The 17,453-nt window shown below is 38.2% G+C and overlaps 1 protein-coding gene across 2 annotated transcripts in view; it reads right to left on the bottom strand.

Moving 5' to 3' along the window:
* ARK2N (arkadia (RNF111) N-terminal like PKA signaling regulator 2N) overlaps positions 1 to 17,453 on the bottom strand; it is a 44,684-nt gene that overhangs the window by 11,030 nt on the left and 16,201 nt on the right. Inside the window, exon 3 of one of the 2 annotated variants that reach the window (XM_077172371.1) lies at positions 1 to 12,075. The exons of the other annotated variant lie outside the window; for it this stretch is intronic. Within the exon in view, the coding sequence (XP_077028486.1) occupies positions 11,621 to 12,075 (455 nt within the window). The 3' untranslated portion in view covers positions 1 to 11,620. The remainder of the gene's footprint in view (positions 12,076 to 17,453) is intronic. 2 annotated transcript variants of the gene reach the window in all.

The raw sequence follows: 17,453 nt of genomic DNA, 5'->3' as shown, positions 1-17,453 counted from the left end.
GAAAAGCAACATGGGTTAGAAACCAGCACAGACTGAAAGACACCCCAAAAAGTACAAATAATTTTGTTTAAGGATTAATGCAATGTTCTACATGAAGCTCTTGAAGTTACATAGTGGTAAATTATATGAATTATTAAACTTCAGTTAATGAACATAGCCTGAGATTACAGAGACATTTTGACCTTTGCATACACAGAAAACACAAGTGTCAGAAACACACGTTTATCAGAGTATCAGTTATTTGTGTACTGTCTTTTACATTAACACATAAACATCTCCATATCTGACAATGTTACATTTACAATCTTTAAAGGATAAAACCTCCAGTTTAAAAAAAAAAATCAATCACAGGACATTAAATTGGGCAGACAAGATATTTATCTAGAGAATTTTACAGAAGTCAAATGACAGCTTACATTATTATAGGGTTGATTGAATAAAACTAACTTTTTCATAGAACTGATCCAGTGACAATGAATTTAACATTAGGCAACTTTCTTTTCATAACATTCACCTGTCAAGAACAGGGGAATTTTTAAAAATTGCAATGTTTTTTGGTGGTGTTTGTCTTGTGGTTTTTTGTAAGATCAAGAATAACAAGAAACAAAATTATATTGTACAGTGATAAATATGCTTTTCATTCAACATGATTGTCATATGAATTTTTGGCACCATAATGAAGGAGAAAGAGGGAGATAAAACTGCTTACATGATTCTGGCCTTGAGGAATAACAAAAAACTATTTTTGATCTGTTTTGTTAGGACCAACTAAATTCTTTGTGATGCATGAAAATAACTTTTAACTGGAAAGCATGCTAGAAACAGAAGAGGCTCAGGGAAAAAAAAAACAGGCAAATTCAAGACAAAGATTGATGTGGAAGAAGAGAGAATGGGTAAATAATGCAATTCTGAGAGGGTGTGAGTGTTTTAGCTCAAATGCCTTGCCCCATCTGCAGCTCACTGACTCAACATGGATGAAAGTGGTTGGAGCTCCCCCTCCCCAAATGAGAGGATCAAAACTTTCTTTGGACCAAGGCTTCATCCACACAAATGAGCAAAATGGGACAAAAGCACAAATGGGACAAAGCTCAGCATCTTTGCAGTTCTTTAACTCCAAGGAAGTTCTTGGAGTTCTGCAGCTGAGCATCTGCAGGACCTTTTGTTATGGGTGTGATACATGGAGGGTACAACTTGTATGGGATAATATAAAATAATCATAAACTCAGAATGTGTTCAGGAAGACAGGATTTTCAGAGTTACAAAATGACTAATGAAATATTTTGAAGTGATAAAGAATAAAATGAAAAGCCTTAGGAAAAACTGGTTTCTTTTCCGAGTTTTGAGTGGCTGTTGAAGACAGAAAGAACATGATGAATTAGAAGTTTCAAATTTACTTCTCTGAAAAGCTGTTCTTCTGAGGTTTTAGAGCAGATTTTGGTTTTAGGGTTTTTTTGGAGGGGGGTGTTTTTTAGAAACTTACTGCCTGAAATAAAACTCAACTGATTATTTTCAGAAACCCCTACTTTGTGATTAGCAACACAGTTCACCAGAGAGTGACATTTTGCTTAAGTCGTACTAAAGATCAGTTTTGCAACAAGATATGAAGAAATTCGCAAAATATTTCAGACCTGCCTCCAAAACAACAATTCCATGAAACAATGTTACATTACAAACTTAAAACAGACCCAACAAAAATAAATGAGTAGTTAAATGCCAATGTATTAAAGACCAAACTGTTCGCAACATGAAACGCTGATGATTATGACTGGAACAGAATTCCTGATAATTAACTGGAAGGCAATCTTTGTCTTTTTAAAAGGCAATTACAAAATAATGGAATACCGAGTTCAGAATTAAGCTGGCTGATGTTCAGTTAATTATTTGTGACAGCTGATGATTAAATTACATGCAGAAGTTAGGGCTGGACTGAATCATGGGAGGCATGTTTTCTTTCAGTCTTATCATCAGAGTTCAGCGTGAACATATATAATGTGAGCTGTAAAAATAAACAGTCGAGTGCAGAAGATACGAGGGTCAAGTACAATATTGACTATTTGACCATTTTTTCAACAGGTTATCTAAGATTTCAGGAGCTTGGGACTGTTCCTTCAGGCCTTTGTTTCTCTCGCTTCTGACTCAGACCTCCAAAAGCAGAAGCGAAATTTGATTTTTAGATAGACGTGTCCACACGAGTAAAATTGTATTTGGACAAAAGGCACCAATAGTCTCAAGTCAAAATTGTACCACTCCTACATGTATAATCATGCAAAAATGTATAATAAATGTATATACATGCAGAGTGATATTCTCATCACCTACCCATAGAAATAACTTGTGTGAAAGTCTTCATCAGTAGGAAATACAAGCATAAACTTGTTATCTGTAGCTCCACTCTTGTATCTTCCACACTTCCAAAGAGCACACCTTATAACTTAGCTTAAATTCAGTATACATCAAACAGACAAAAATATTTTCAGTATAATTTACACACTGTAATTATATTTGTCAGGATAATAGCCACCAATTTAACAATCTGGAAAAAAGAACCCCAAACAAGGTGCCTATTTACAAAGCAAGCACAGCAGAGATCTATTTTTGCAGTTCTCAGCCTTGCCTTTCAGGATCAGATCTGGAAATTTGGAAAGGCCCCCAACACCAGGTTTATCCATACCTATCATCAGTAAAGGACTAACAAAGCCAAGATAATGGCCACCAAACTGCAACAAATCCTCAGATTCCCCATATTTACAAAAAAATAAATAAGCATAAATGCTCACATGTGTTAAAAAAAAAAATCAACAAAAACCAAACAAAACCAAACAATAAAGAAGTTGCAGGCAACAACAACTAGATGGAAGTTGCAGCAAAGGCATATTAAAAAAAATCTTAAAAAAATCCTCTGTTCCCAAAAGCTGTTTCCTTTTCAGGGCTGCATGGAAGGGACAGGAGTGGTTAAATTTGGAAATAAATAATACTTCCCTAGCCAAGTATGTGATCATCCAGTGATGTGATGCAAAGTGAATGAATGGTACCAAGAAATAATGACAATTGACTTCAGCTAGGAAATAAAGTGAAAAAATGCTTTTAGGTTGAAAAGGTAAAAAGGATTAACTACAACGACAGGTAAAATTCACCATCTTTTCTTTAGAATAGAGACACTACATAATTACTGACCCTAACAGAATTTCAAAAGATTAAAAAACAGACATCAAGACAAACCCATGCCAGAATCAAAACTTAATGTAGAACAGTCAGGAGGTTCCCTGGTCAGTAATTTAAAGTATCTACTTTAGAAAAATTACATCTTTTGAGAACCCAAGGTAGCTGGAAGAAGTACATTTCCCTGGTGACAAGCACTAATTCATTTCAGAAGCAATAAATGCTTGAAAAAGGCAAGGCTGAAAGTTAATAAGTACCAGCAGCAAAATACAGCTGTTGACATTTAATGCTATAAGGGGGGAGGGAAAGCCTGCTTTCTTTTTCTCTTCCCCAAAGAATTCAGAGGCAGAGGTCATCACGGGGACAGCATTTCCAAGTGTCCAACTCTCCCTTAATTTACACAGCTCATCACAACTAATTCCACTCTGAACAACTGAATCAGAACTCCCATGCACAAAAATCCAGGTCTACACAAACCAATTCTCATTTTAAGCTTGCAACACAGAAAATTAAATCACTTCTCATCTGCTACCTGCTCCCTTGCTTTTCTTAGAGCCACATCTCAACACTCAGCAGCCTAACCCATGCTGTAAGATCCACACTCCTATTATCCCTTACTTCATTATAATGGCAGCACAAGCAAAAAAAAGGGGAACTCAAGCGTAAAATTTCAGCTGTAGGTTAAAGGCAGCCATTCCATAAGAAGCACTGTCCCTTTGCACTGCACGGGCTGCTTGTCATTGCAAAGGAAACACAAGATATTAGCTGGCAGAACCTGAGTGGGGAATTAGGTCCTTGAAATTTGTGGAGACAGGCTGAGAGCTGTCCAGGTGTTTGGACTCCAGGGACACCTCAGAGCCCCTGCCAGGGCCTCCAGGGGCTCCAGCAGAGCTGCACAGGGACTGGGGACAAGGCCTGCAGGGACAGCAGCCAGGCAATGGCTCCCACTGCCAGAGGGCAGGCACAGATTTTGGGCTCTTGGCAATTAGGAATTGCTGGCTGGGAGGGTGGGCAGGCCCTGGCCCAGGGTGCCCAGAGCAGCTGGGGCTGCCCCTGGATCCCTGGCAGTGCCCAAGAACAGGGCTTGGAGCCACCTGGGCCAGGAAGGTCTCCCTGCCCATGGCAGGGGATGGAGTGGGATGAGCCTTAAGGTCTCTTTCCACCCAAATCATTCTATGATTACAAGTCATTATTTCTCTTCACCTTTCTTATATTTAGGCATGCTGAGCAGAGCTCATCACCTAACCTCCTTCCCACTGCAGTCAGAGAGAGAAAGTTCAGAGTCAGATAAGCTCAGCCTGGAAATTGCAGCTTGGAGCATCAAGAGCACAATCTCCCCTCATTTCCCAGCAAACAGAAAAAGCTTAGACACCACCTCAGCCCAAGCACCTCAATTTTACAGTGCTCAAGTTCCACAAGATGAATTCCAGCCTCAGGGATGGGACTTAAAATTTGCAATGTTTCCTCTATAAGTAGAGGAAAAACCACTGAATTCTCCAGAGGACCATCTTGATTAAAATAAATCCAAAATTAAACCCCTAATTTTGGTGGTCTGAGCTGCTCATTAGTGTCCCTGCAAGGAAGAGACACGGAGCCATATTTAGGTATGAATATCACCCCAAGTTTTAAGACACACAGACCAGTACAGTAATAAAAGCAACAATAATTACAGCACTTTGTTCTTACAAAAAGCTCTCCACTGGTGCATCCTGGAGAACTCCGAGGTGGTTATTAACCTCCTTTGTCCACGAGGGAAACTGAGGCAGGCAGCAGCCTGCAGCTTGCTCAAGGCTAAGGAGCAGAGGAGCTCAGCGTGGCTGAAAACAACATTCCCCTCCAATTACTGGGCTATTTTTAACTGCTGAATGTTTGAGGAGTTTAGAAGCAGTGCTTAGGAAGGCTTTTGGGAAAGGTGCAAATGCTAAAAGGGCTGCACACAGAGCCCTGGGAGACACAGCCTCTGCCAGCCTCACCTCCACCTCCTGGCTGTGAGCATGGGCACTGATGGTCGCAGCCTCACTACTCTAAATGAATTTTTATTTCTATGGAACAAATGAGAATACTGAGATGTTTTAAAGTAAATAAAGACCTAAGAATGCCCTCATTTACGCTGGATGCTTAAATTTAACAGATAACTCCCATTTGCTTTCAGATTACACAAACACAAAACATAAAATGGACTTTATAACCTACATAATTTTTAAGGTCAGATGACCACAATCAAAATAATATACTGATACAAAAACTACAGGGTGAAGTGACAGCCTTTTTGTTTCAGATAAGCAATACAAACCTGGTATTAATTAAAACATGACCCAAACCTGCCATTTCAAAAGTATGTGCAGCTCAAATGGCACAAACTACCTGAACCCTCAAACAATTCCCAAAGGGGAGTGGGAGCTGGAGATTTGTGCTTTCTTGTGTTGTTTAGCAACATGAAAGACTTCATTGCTATTTAGGTTTATTTATTTATTCCAGGTTACAGTAGTTACATGTCAAAATTTACAGGGTTAAGCAAATAATACATTGTAAGTACAATAAAAAACAATAGCAGTGTAACAACATTCTCTCTAAAATCATAAAGTGAACTTTATCAGTGAATCCACTTTCCTGACATTTCCTTTGTTTTACACAGTAAAGCTTTTCTGTTTGGTGTTTCTTTTAACCATAATAATAAAATAAAATCAAAACAACACGACCAAATTATTATCAGTTTTCAGACTGGATACTTTTTAATATATCACAAGAAAAGAAATCCCAAAAATTCAAGTCTTGCTAAACAACATTCATACTTTCAGGCTTTTTGATGACTGGATGGAAAATATCTTGGATTTAATTTAGCAAATTTTGAATGAAGATAACAAAGCATTTTTCACTGTGCGTTAAGCAAAGGCACATGGAATATGGCTATGGACTGAGAATACTGGGAAGTGGAATTCACTTTGTATCTCACTACAGGAGTTGTCTTCTGTCATGCTGCCTAACAATGCAATAATTATGGCAGCAGGTATATCAACCAGATCTCTTCCCCAGTTTTACTTGGAGAAGTGTCTCAGGAGGGTTTTGGAAATCCTTAGTCACATCCTTACATAGCCATGGTAGTTAAAGAAAGTAAACAATTCCCTGTGTTAACACAACTTCCATTAGGAAAAGGCAGATAACATGCACCCCTGCAGAATATATCATATTTTCCCCAGCACAAACTGCACCTTTCCATGGAAGGAGTGATTCAGCCTCTGATGGTCCAGACTAATCCCCTGCTCCATCGCTCTGTGCTTGAAACCCCTGCTAACTTAACAAGCCTCTTTTCCCATGTGCCTTCATTTTGCTGACCTAACACCGAGAGACTAATGAAATTTGTGAGAAATACCAACTTCTGGATTCGTCTTTCGCAAGGTACTGTCCATCTCTATCAATCAGCCTGATTATTTTGGCTTCTACAGTACAAATCACACAGTGCATTTGTTCTAACACATGTAACTGCAGTGGTCACAGTGCAGACCCTCATTATTTCAAAAACATCTACTCAACTGGCCTGAATTACACACCCCCATCAGGCAAAGGTTCCCCTCAAGGTCAGCTGGAGGATTCTCTGGACAAAAAAAAATGCAGAATGAGTTCAATTTTTAATGAGATTAAATGCCAGCCCCATTAAAACCAGTAGAAATTTTCTACTACTATCAATGGGGCTAAAGTTTAATTTTTAATGCCCCTAAAATATTATTTATAAATTTATCCACATACGGTATGTGGATACAGAAAGAGACAAAATACATTAAAAGAGAAAACATTGATAATAAATATGTTCCAATTTGTAACGTAACTGCCAAATATAATCCCCTTTCATTGAAGTTAAGATTGGTTTTTCAGTCCTTACCCCAGCAGCTCAGATAAAATAACCCAACAATCCTGCACAAACACTAAAAGACACTGAGCTTAAAAAAATAAATGTGTATTTCTGCCTGAATTGTTTTGTCCTAGTACTGTTAAAAATGACACTGAAAGTTTTAGATTTTGACTCTTTTTTCCCTGCACTGTTATATTTGCAATAGAAAATCTGAAAAAAAGTTTCATTGCCTTGAGTTTGTTTAATGTTGTATGTAAATTTTTTACCTAAATAAAACCTGACCATTCAGATATTTATCCTTACAGACCTTCTTCACCCCACTGAAAGGAGCATGAATACCTTGGGAAGAACCTGCAGGCAAGCCTGCAAAAACACTGCACACTGAAGCCCCTGGACTTCCAGGAACTCCTAAGAAGGGACTGATCCTAGAAGGAAGTCCTTTTACTGCAATGTCATTTTGACATTTAGTGAAATTTAAACTGAGCCTTTATATAAAGGCTTACTTCTTGTGCACTTGCACAAAAAACATAAAACCAAAACCACTGTGTTTCACCTGCTGCTAAATTCCAACTCTGGGGTTGTAAAGGTGCTCCACTGCTCCCAGGCTGGAACAGCTGTCATATTAAAAACACATAATTCAATATTTTAAGTGGTAATATAGGAGCTGAACCAGAGGAGCTGTGGCTGCCCCACCTTGGAGCAGCCTGGGATAGAGGAAGATGTCCCTGCCCATGGCAGGGGGTGGGAGTGGATGAGCTTTGAGGTCCCTTCCAACCCAAACCATTCCATGATTCTGTGAACAGGCCAGTTAGGTTTAAACTGGCACAACCATCCCTGGAATTACACCAGTCTACACCAGCTCACCTGACTCGATGCATCTGACCTTTCCAAACCATAAGGAAAATTCCTTAAAGGAACTAAAATGTTTCTTCACACCATTCTGAAGTACAAATCCTGGGGCAATTAGAGAAACTCTAAATTATCTGTGGTTCTCCATGTCTGTGCAAAACTCCTACTGATTTCTACTTGTTAAATGTGGTGGTTTTGAAGTAGTTTGATGAGATGTGAGCATAAACACACATTCAAAGTGTAACACAGGGTTGAAAAGTGGATGAGCTTTCTTCCAATAGTCCTAAAGCAGTCTTAGATAAGTCAGACTGTTTCCATGAGATACAGAATGGGTAAGATAAAAATTTATGTTAAAATTTCATCTGAAGAAATTTTAACTCCCTGAGGGTTTCTAGTCGAAGCCCTTTGAAAATAAGAGCTTATAATGGAAATCGTGACAAACTCAACTGCAGCCATGTCATAAAAATATAGAGAAAATATTCCCAGGAGGCAAAAAATATAAAATATTAAACTATGTGTTGGGAACCTGTTTTCTCAAAGAGATGCCAAAGACTGTCACACACAGGTAAAACACAGATTTATCACTAGTATTGGTATCTGGAGGTTGGTTCCTCCTGGATTCAGAATACAGAGCAAGAAGATAATTGCTCCTGTTTATGGGCAAATCCTTCACCAGGCAGGTTATGCTACACCTGAACTACAGAAAGGTGGGGTTCCTCTCTCAGCTTCAGGGCAAACACACTTCCCCACGTGGAAAACCAGCTCATGGAGCAGTACCCAGCCGTGCACATCAGTGCACACTTTTCAAAGGAGAGGGCTTGTGACAAAGCTGAAGATTTGGCTCTGGTCATGAGCCAAGTGGAAAGAGTGAGGAAAGGAAATATTATTGATCATTTACAAAACAATTTACAGCCACTGATCTTGCAGAAGTGTTTTTAGCCTTCAAATAGGTAGCTTTTGTGGGGAAATGAAGCTGAAGTTGTATCTAATAGGAACTATTCCCCCAGTCTTCTGGAAGCCTTGAGATAATTTTATCCTAGAAAGAGTACAGCTTTAAAGTTTGTATGTTCAACTTCTGTCATCCTCTGCTTGTTCTTTTATGTTCACAGCTGTTTGCATTGAAAATAACAGTTAGCAGTGATGGAAAAAAGAAAATGTTTAAATTTTTGCCTCCAGTAACCAAACACAAATTTTTATCTATTCATACACTGAATTATTTCAATTTTTTGTCTCTTTTTTTCTTTTTTAAGAACAACCTGACTAAAACATTGAAAATTTGCAGAAATTTCACTGGCTACATATGTAATTAAGTTATTATCCATTTATGAGATACATATGTAAAGGTGTTTCAGTCTGAGACATAAATAAGTTCAACTGAACTCCTTACACAATTTGTTCTGAAATAGCTAATTGTTCCATTTATACTATTTTACAAAAAATACTATGGGCATGCTTACAGACATACACATTAAAATAAACCAGTCACTGCAAAAAGCTGCTTCTGCATGCACGGGAAGATTTGTAAAGTTGTCATGCTTTAGAATATTCTGCTCTTATTATCATCATAAAGAGATTTTTTAATATATATATATAATTATATATTATATATATATATATATAATATATGAACACCAGATGGATCCACTTTGGTGAGGGCTGTTTTATCAGCAAATACTCTTCCCTGAAGAATCTTTTTAAACAGATGAGGATAAGCTTTTAAATTGCAATCAAACACAGAACAATTTGTTTAACTTTCACCTGAAATGCACACAATTTCAGACAAGGGAGTTTTCTAACAAGTTCATATCAAAATCTTTGTATCAAAATTATGCATGAAGGTGATCTGAAAAGACTTTATCCCAGTACTTAAAAATTATCTCCTGCATAGTCTTTCAAACAGATACTCTGAAAATAACACAGGTCTCTAACCTAATTTTTTTAATGAAGGCATCATATACTTTTAAAAAAAAAAGTCAATCTAGGGCAAGAAAAATGTTAAAATACCAGTGTAGACATTATACTGATAACAAAAAGTATTTCTTGAGTTCCTGTTACAGGTTTGATCCAAACTGTCACATAAATTGATGGAAAAACTCCCATTGACTTCAGGGAGGGTAAAAAAAGCCTGACCTACAGAAGATACTGTGGTTACTCCCAACAGGAGGAAAAGAAAGTGAACTAAAATAATTAGGGAAAAAGTGACTGTGGTTTAAAAAGCAGAGTAACTGAGCTAAAGGAGACCTAAGTGTTTTCTTTACTTAAACTGCGGGCTTTCATTTTCCATTGTAAAAATTTTTATTTCATTTTCATTAGAAACTTCTATCAAGTTCTACCTGATTAAAAATATAAATTTTTTTGTAGCTACAGAGAAGTTACTTCACATGAAGGAAGGCCTTATTGGAGAGGTGACCCAAAAATCCCTGTGTGTGTAGCAATAATAGTAAGAATTAAATATTTCTAATATATAGTTTAAATTAACCCTACTTTAAACATCAGTTTCAAGCCTGGATAACTATTAGTACAAAAAAAAGAACCCACAAAACAGTAAATTCTTGCCTCACTTGAATGAACCTGATGCTGTGGCATTCCCCATCACAAGTAAAGAAGATTTCAGTGGTGTTCACGCGTGGTCCTCCGGTGTGACCCAGGCCAGCAGCTATCAGACCACCACGGTGTTTGCTTATCAAGCCTTCCTTTAAATTCCTGTGCCAAGGCTCTACCCATCCCCTGATGGCTGCTTATCTGAGGGCAGACAGGATTGTTTTTACTCCAGTGTGAAGGATGTGGCTGGGCTGCATTCACAGGAGGAAGCAGCAGCTGCTCTGTGTGCACAGGTTGGGGTGACTCATCTCACCCCAAGTTATCTCTTAGGGACCGCTGATAAGCCAGGTTAGGGACAACTCATGGGAGAGAAAGACACTGCCTGGAGGCATCCTCGGTGAGCCTTATCTCTTCCCACTGAGACCCAGGGAAGAGCAGAGCAGGCACCTGGAATTGGTGCAGATGACCTGCACACAGAGCCATGTATGCATGTGCCTGTGCGTGCACACAGGTTAAGGCAGGCACCTCCATAAATACACCATGTGCAACACAGCAGTGACACTGATGAAAACCCTGGACAGAGACTGAGCTGCTGAATGGGAGACAAAAAGGAATTCAATCTGCTGTGCACGCTTGTTATGGACAGCCAGATTTTTAGGGTAAGCTTATTTATTAGTTCTGCCTAAAAATCAATAAGCTAACGTGTGGCACGGTCAAGCTGCAAATCTTGAGAGTAAACAGAGAGTTAAGGAAATGTCATGGGCCTGGATCTCTAGGGTGCTTTATCTCTTTAAATATAAAACTTATTTCCTTATACAAATGTTTTAACATGCAAAAAGGGCATCTGGATGAATACCCTGAATGCTCCTATTGTAGCAAATACAGCCCTACTGCTTTTGGGATATCTAGACATGGATTCTAAGTTATATTGTCCCGAGTTTGGTGATGAAAGCTTAGGGTGGCTCCCCCCACACACCTTTAAAGGTGTTTGTTTATATGTGTGTACTGGCACATGCAGGTGGGTATACTGTGATTTTTTTTAAACTACGTATATTCGCTATAAATTAAGAAAAACAAACAATATCATGGCAATAAAACCCAAAAAAGAAAACAAAACAAACACATACAAAGAGAAAAGCAAACCTCGCTTTTAGCAGAATCCAAAATAACATCAAGATTGCAAAATCAGATTTATTTTTCTTTAATTTTTTTTTTTTTTTAAGTTTATGATTTATTCAGATCAGGCTCTGCCATATTCCCATTCTCTGGAAAGACTGGTGTAAAATTGTTATTAAAAGTCACTGGAAACTCCAGCGCGGCATCGGCATTTTGATAGCCCGTGTACGAATTAAAGGGCTGCTGAGGAAGCACTTGGCTATCAGGCATCTGCACGAAAGCCCCTGACTGGGTGGTAGGGGGGATTCTTTGGCCAACTAGTTGGATTTTAGGTTCCCTGGGCTCCAGTTGCTGCTTGCTTTCTTCGTCCGTGTCAAGGTGGGTTAGCTTTTCTATCCACATGCGGAATTTCTCCTCTGTCTGCCTCTGCATCTCGGCAAAGCAGTTCATGGCCTCTTCCAGGACATTGCCTATGCAGTTCCTATCCCACACGGTGCCCCTGTCAAGCAATCCTGGAATTTCCCTGGTCGCTCCTCCAGATCCCCCAGCACGACTGAAGCCAGCTTTAAAGACATTGAGGCCATTTGATAAGACATCATTAAGTAAGAACATAATATTGTTTATTAAGGCATGTTAACTGAGGAAAACAACTTTTCTAATTCTGCCCCTTGGATACGACAACAGGAGAGGAATTAGCATATATTAACCAACAGTATTGCTCTTATAATAAAATTTTACACCCACTGAGGTTATAATAGAAATTTTGGCATCATTCTCAGTCTCAGACAATTCTGTCACAAAGGTCTCTTTTTTTACCAATTACTCCAGTTCCCTTGCAATTTGTTTTGAATTCAAATGAAGGTGTCAAAAACATTATACAGTAAACATGTTTAGTTCTATTAAGCTGCAATCCAAAATGCTATTTTTTAACAGACAAACCTGAATAATTATGTGTACTTTGCTTTCACATTTGGACCCTTTTATAAATGGGCCCAAAGCTCTTGGCCTGATTTTGGGAAGCACAGAGAATGAGGAGAACACAGGACACAAAACACAAGAACACGGGGGGTTATGTGAGTGCTATGCTGACACAGGAGGGGAGAGCATCCTCTGCCAGGCGTGATGGACACAGCTCCATCACAGCACAACCTGCACACCACGGAGCCCTGACCAGCCTCACACCAGCCAGGACCCTGCCCTGAGCCACCATTCCTACAGCCAGTCCCAGGCAAGGCAGAACACAGGGAATGGTTGGAAGGAAACTGTTCTGCTTCCAGCTGTCCATCAAAAGGATGGTGGGAGTGACTGGCTTTGGGATTATCAGGAAGAACTGCAACAGCCAGAAGAGAAGGCCAATCCTCATGGCCTTACTCTACAGATCAATAACAAAAGGCAGTGGAAATTATATTTTAAAGTCTAGAGTTCACTCAGGAATCATCTAGGAAGCAATAAACCCCAAAGAAAATGAGGCTCTGTACCCGCTTGAGGAATAATAAACAGTATGTGCCTGCCATCCAAACACACAAATGTCACCTAAGGTAATACCAAAACAAGACAAGCATCACATAAAACTCCACAGAGGTACAGAAGATGGTAATTTAATATCTAAATGTGAAACTTGTGGCACTCTCTAGCCTAAGAATAATACAAAATACCCTAAGAATGAGAGAAATCATTGCTTGACCTAAGTAAATATTTACTAATAAAAACCTAAGGCACTAAATCTTTATTGGGATTTCACTGAGTACACAAAATTACAGTATCACTTAAATACCACATTCTTTTTAGGAACTGTTTAAATGAGGTATACACAGATCCTACAGGAACAGATAAACAAAGCCCTGGATTATTCTCTCATTTCTGAAGAGTAGTTTTTAAGTCTTTCTTGCCCATCTGTTTACCCATCAGACATGCTGGAAATTCAGCATTCAGGTCCTCTGCTAAAAATATTTACTTTATACTAATTTACATCCCTCCAACTGCACTTTAACCAAAACGAATTAAGTAAAATGGTACTTTTTTTTTCCAAAATATGGCTCCTTTTGAATGTTCAATAACTTTCTTCCTCCCTAAAAGAAGTATTTCTTCTGTTCATTTACTTCTAATACTCAACATCCAATATGATTCTGTGTATTTGTCTTTAGCCCAGATCTTAACTTAAATTCAAGGAACTAACTTATAATCTTTCTGATTTCCATAGACATACAAGTAAGTAATGTTAATTTTTAATTGCAATTTAAATAAAAACTATTGATGTTGATAAGTGAGACAATCTTTTCAAGTTTTTGAAATTAAGAATGAACTAGAATGGTCAAAGTTGACAAAACTGTTTTGTAAACTGAATAAAGTATGTATTGAAATATATATAGCCCTGCAATACAAATTTTAAAAGGCATCATAAAGTATGATGGAGTACCTCAAATTTACAGCAGCAGCAAAACAATGTTTTAAATGCTTCCTGTGCAGTTACTACAACAAGCTGTATTCAATCTTTTCTTTAAAAAAAATCCCCAAGCCTAAAAATGCATTTTTACATATTAAAAATGCCAGTATTTATTTAATTGGTCCCTCTTCTGCCTATAAACTTTAAACTATAGTTTTCTAATTATGCTAAGTTTAAAGGAGAAGAAATTTAAGGTCACTAAGGGGTGAGAATCAAAGATTCCTCTCTCGTTTTCAAGACTACACCTCCTGCAAAACAGCACCCAAGAAATGTCCCAATGTTGTCATTTTATGGGATCTCTTAAGTACAATCTAAGTAATAACCAAATCCAAAGTAATTTAATTTAGTAAGTCTGGCAACATAACAATGTAAGATATGCTTCATCTTCATTCTAACTAGCAATGGTTGGTTCCTCTGTGTTATTCTGCTGCAGACACTTCCAAATTAGTATCTTACAGCAAATCATTCTTAACAGACTAATTATCTTTCCTATCTATTAACTATAATTGTCATTCTGAATTCATCCTTTGCAGATGCTTTATCCAAGATCTATGCACAGCTCTTAGGAGGAAGGAGCTGTGCCCATCTCTTTGGGTTTAATGCATATTTAAAAAGACTTGTCTTTTTTTTTTAACAAAATGAGATGTGGCTTTTTCAACATTAAGACTCAAACTTTTTGACAGATTTTTGTGATAGCCTAAAATATAAGTCATCCCCATTTCAATTCAGATTTTTCTGAGTTGTAGAAACCACAATGGTGGTAAAATGCAAAATATTTTTGTATATTATTTGAAAATATCTTTTTGTATATTATTTGAATATATATGAAGTGTTTACATAGCAATAAATATTGATTCCCAGACTTGTTCTCATGCCAATTTCATTCAGAGTTAATATGCAACATCACATGGAAATTGTTTAAAGGAAAAACTTCCTACTACAACAGGAAGCCTAGCAGAATCTATTTCAGGACTCCTATGCCATGTTTATGTGGTGTTGAAGAATGGCAAAATTTTAGATGCCAACAGAGAGGCTCAGCCATGAAAAGGTAAAAAGTTGCTCCTCATCTGCAATAATCCAAAAATCACAGCATTCCCTGAAACAAAGAGCCAAAGATTATGACTGCTCATGCCAGTGAAAAGGCTCTCAGGAGCATCCCTGAAGTTTAGACTGAACCTGTATTTTCAGGTGTAAATTAACACCACAGGATGCAGTCAGAATTCCATAACTTGCACTGTGCTGAGCTCCTGTGCAGCACACAGTACTTGTACTGAAATATCACCAGTAAAATCTCAACTCTTCAGTCTTCCTTGAGGAGAAAAACAAGCCTGGCACTAATTTAATCCACAGTACCTTTAAGCTCAGCAGAGAGACCTGAGTGTCTATTGAACAGCTGCTCTGTTTGTAACTTAATGGCATCATCATCATCATCACGTATTTCACTGAACATTTTCTTTACCTTACAAATTTAGCCAAACCTATTTCAGAGCCAGTGATGTGAATGGTTTAAAAAAAAAGGTTTATTTAAACTATTGCACTATTTAAACTGAATAGTTCTAGTGAAACAACATGAAAGGTTACTGTATTCTCAAATGTGGCAACTTAATTTTTCAGACCACATACAAGCAAACTGCCTGCTGTTAACACTACCTGTGTTGACAGCTTAAGAGTCTGTGTAATTTCTATAATGAGGGCCAAATTACCTGTCACTAAATTTTTTTAAAGCATCTCTGTTGGCAAAGCTGGTTTTTGGGCAACAGAAGGCTAAAAATGAAAACTATATGAAAATAAGTGATTAAGTAAGTAACCAAGACTGCAGCTGAATGTCCAGACACAGACTAAGGGGAACACAAGCTGCCTGTAAAAAACTCTTCTGCATCAATGTGTAGAGATAACTCTTTTAAAAGTAAAGGCAAAAGTTTCCATGCCTATGTCCTGACACTGAAGTCAAACCGTTCAACTCTCCAGAACACTGGCAGACTGAAATTCTAATAACGCTTTTTGACACCCTGCATTGTTTTCTATCTACACTCAATTCGCTCCCTCGATTCTGAGGCTATTCGCAGTGTTTTGCTAAGTGCCCTAAAATGGCTCTCTAGCCAGAGAAAGGAACTGAGTCCTTTGCCAGCTCCAGGCACAGGGATGGCAGATGGCCTGGGAAGCCACCGCAGCGACGGAGCGCTGGGAGTCCGACCAGACTCGCAGCTCCACCGCAGCTCTGACACCACAGCGTCTCCTTCTCCCAAGAGCAGCACAGGATGTGTTTTTTGGACAAACCACATCCTTATCTCTACAGAGGGTATTTTTCCCTCGCACTTGGAAGGCGTTTCCCACAAAGCAAAGCCATTTCTATTTAAAGGAAAACCGCAATGTGGCAGGTACACGTCGCACCCCGTTGCTCCAAGGGGCAGCTCAAATCTCTAAATGTTTTAAACAGAACTCAGCACCGAGCAGATGACACGTGCTGTGAAATCAGAATAAATGTTACTGTCCCTCCCTCAGGATGGTTTGGCCACTCTTGCACTGCAGGTAAAGCTGGGCCTTGGTGTAACCATCACTAATAGTCAAGCTCTTCATGTGATGGGACCCTTCCACCAAAAGCATCTCATGTGTGGTCAGGACTGGGAGTCAAATACAGAGGCACCCAGGGATACACAAAATATCCTGGAATGGCCCCATCAGGTCACCACAATGGCCCTCAGAAACCTGAAAATACCATGTGGTGCCATTCTGGGTCACAAGGTACTTTTATGACTTAAAAAAAGAATGTGACCTGAGGGACTTATTCTGTGTGTTTTGGGGTTTTTTGAGAGGTGGGGAACAACCTGTCCCAAAAATCAGTGAAATAGTTATTCTTCAACAGGCTTTAAATTAGGATTTAATTGCCCAAAGTGTAAATATTATAAATAAAAAAGCAAAAACTCTGAAAAATACAAGACTAACTACTAAATTGGTAAAAATAATTTTAGATTTCTATTAAAAGTTTACTACACAATAATTATAGGAGGATATTATGCCTTTTCTAGACATTCTAATAATAAACATTTACTTCCATTGTGCAACCTGCTTCCTAGCAGGTGTGGGAAAAATGCCAGTTTTCATGGTGACAACATCATCCACCATAATCAACTCAGTTAAGTCAGTTATTTGTAAAATCTGCTGCAGTATTTTAAATAATTCATCTAGAAAGCATTAATTCAGCAACTTAATATTGCAGTTTTCCTTTAAATGTTCTTGCCCTATGTAAGATGTTATTTTTCTCAAAAAGAAAAAACTTCTAGCACAACAGGCAAAAAGGCATGTAACCCAGTAAAAATTGGCAAGCAAAAAAAGTTTATTTTTATGTATTTTTATTTTTATGGATTTTATTTTTGATTGCCATATGATGATGGTTCTATGGTATAATATGCTGCAAGAATAATTCACACAAAATCCTGTCCACAGCACTTGGACTAATAAAATAACAAAGACTCGGCAGACAAAAACCTTGAAGAATTC

Source organism: Agelaius phoeniceus, chromosome Z, assembly GCF_051311805.1.
Source record: "Agelaius phoeniceus isolate bAgePho1 chromosome Z, bAgePho1.hap1, whole genome shotgun sequence".
In the NCBI taxonomy this organism is placed as follows: Eukaryota; Metazoa; Chordata; class Aves; order Passeriformes; family Icteridae; genus Agelaius; species Agelaius phoeniceus.
The sequence above is the reverse complement of the archived record's forward strand: the minus strand, read 5'-3'. Positions and strand labels throughout refer to the sequence as shown.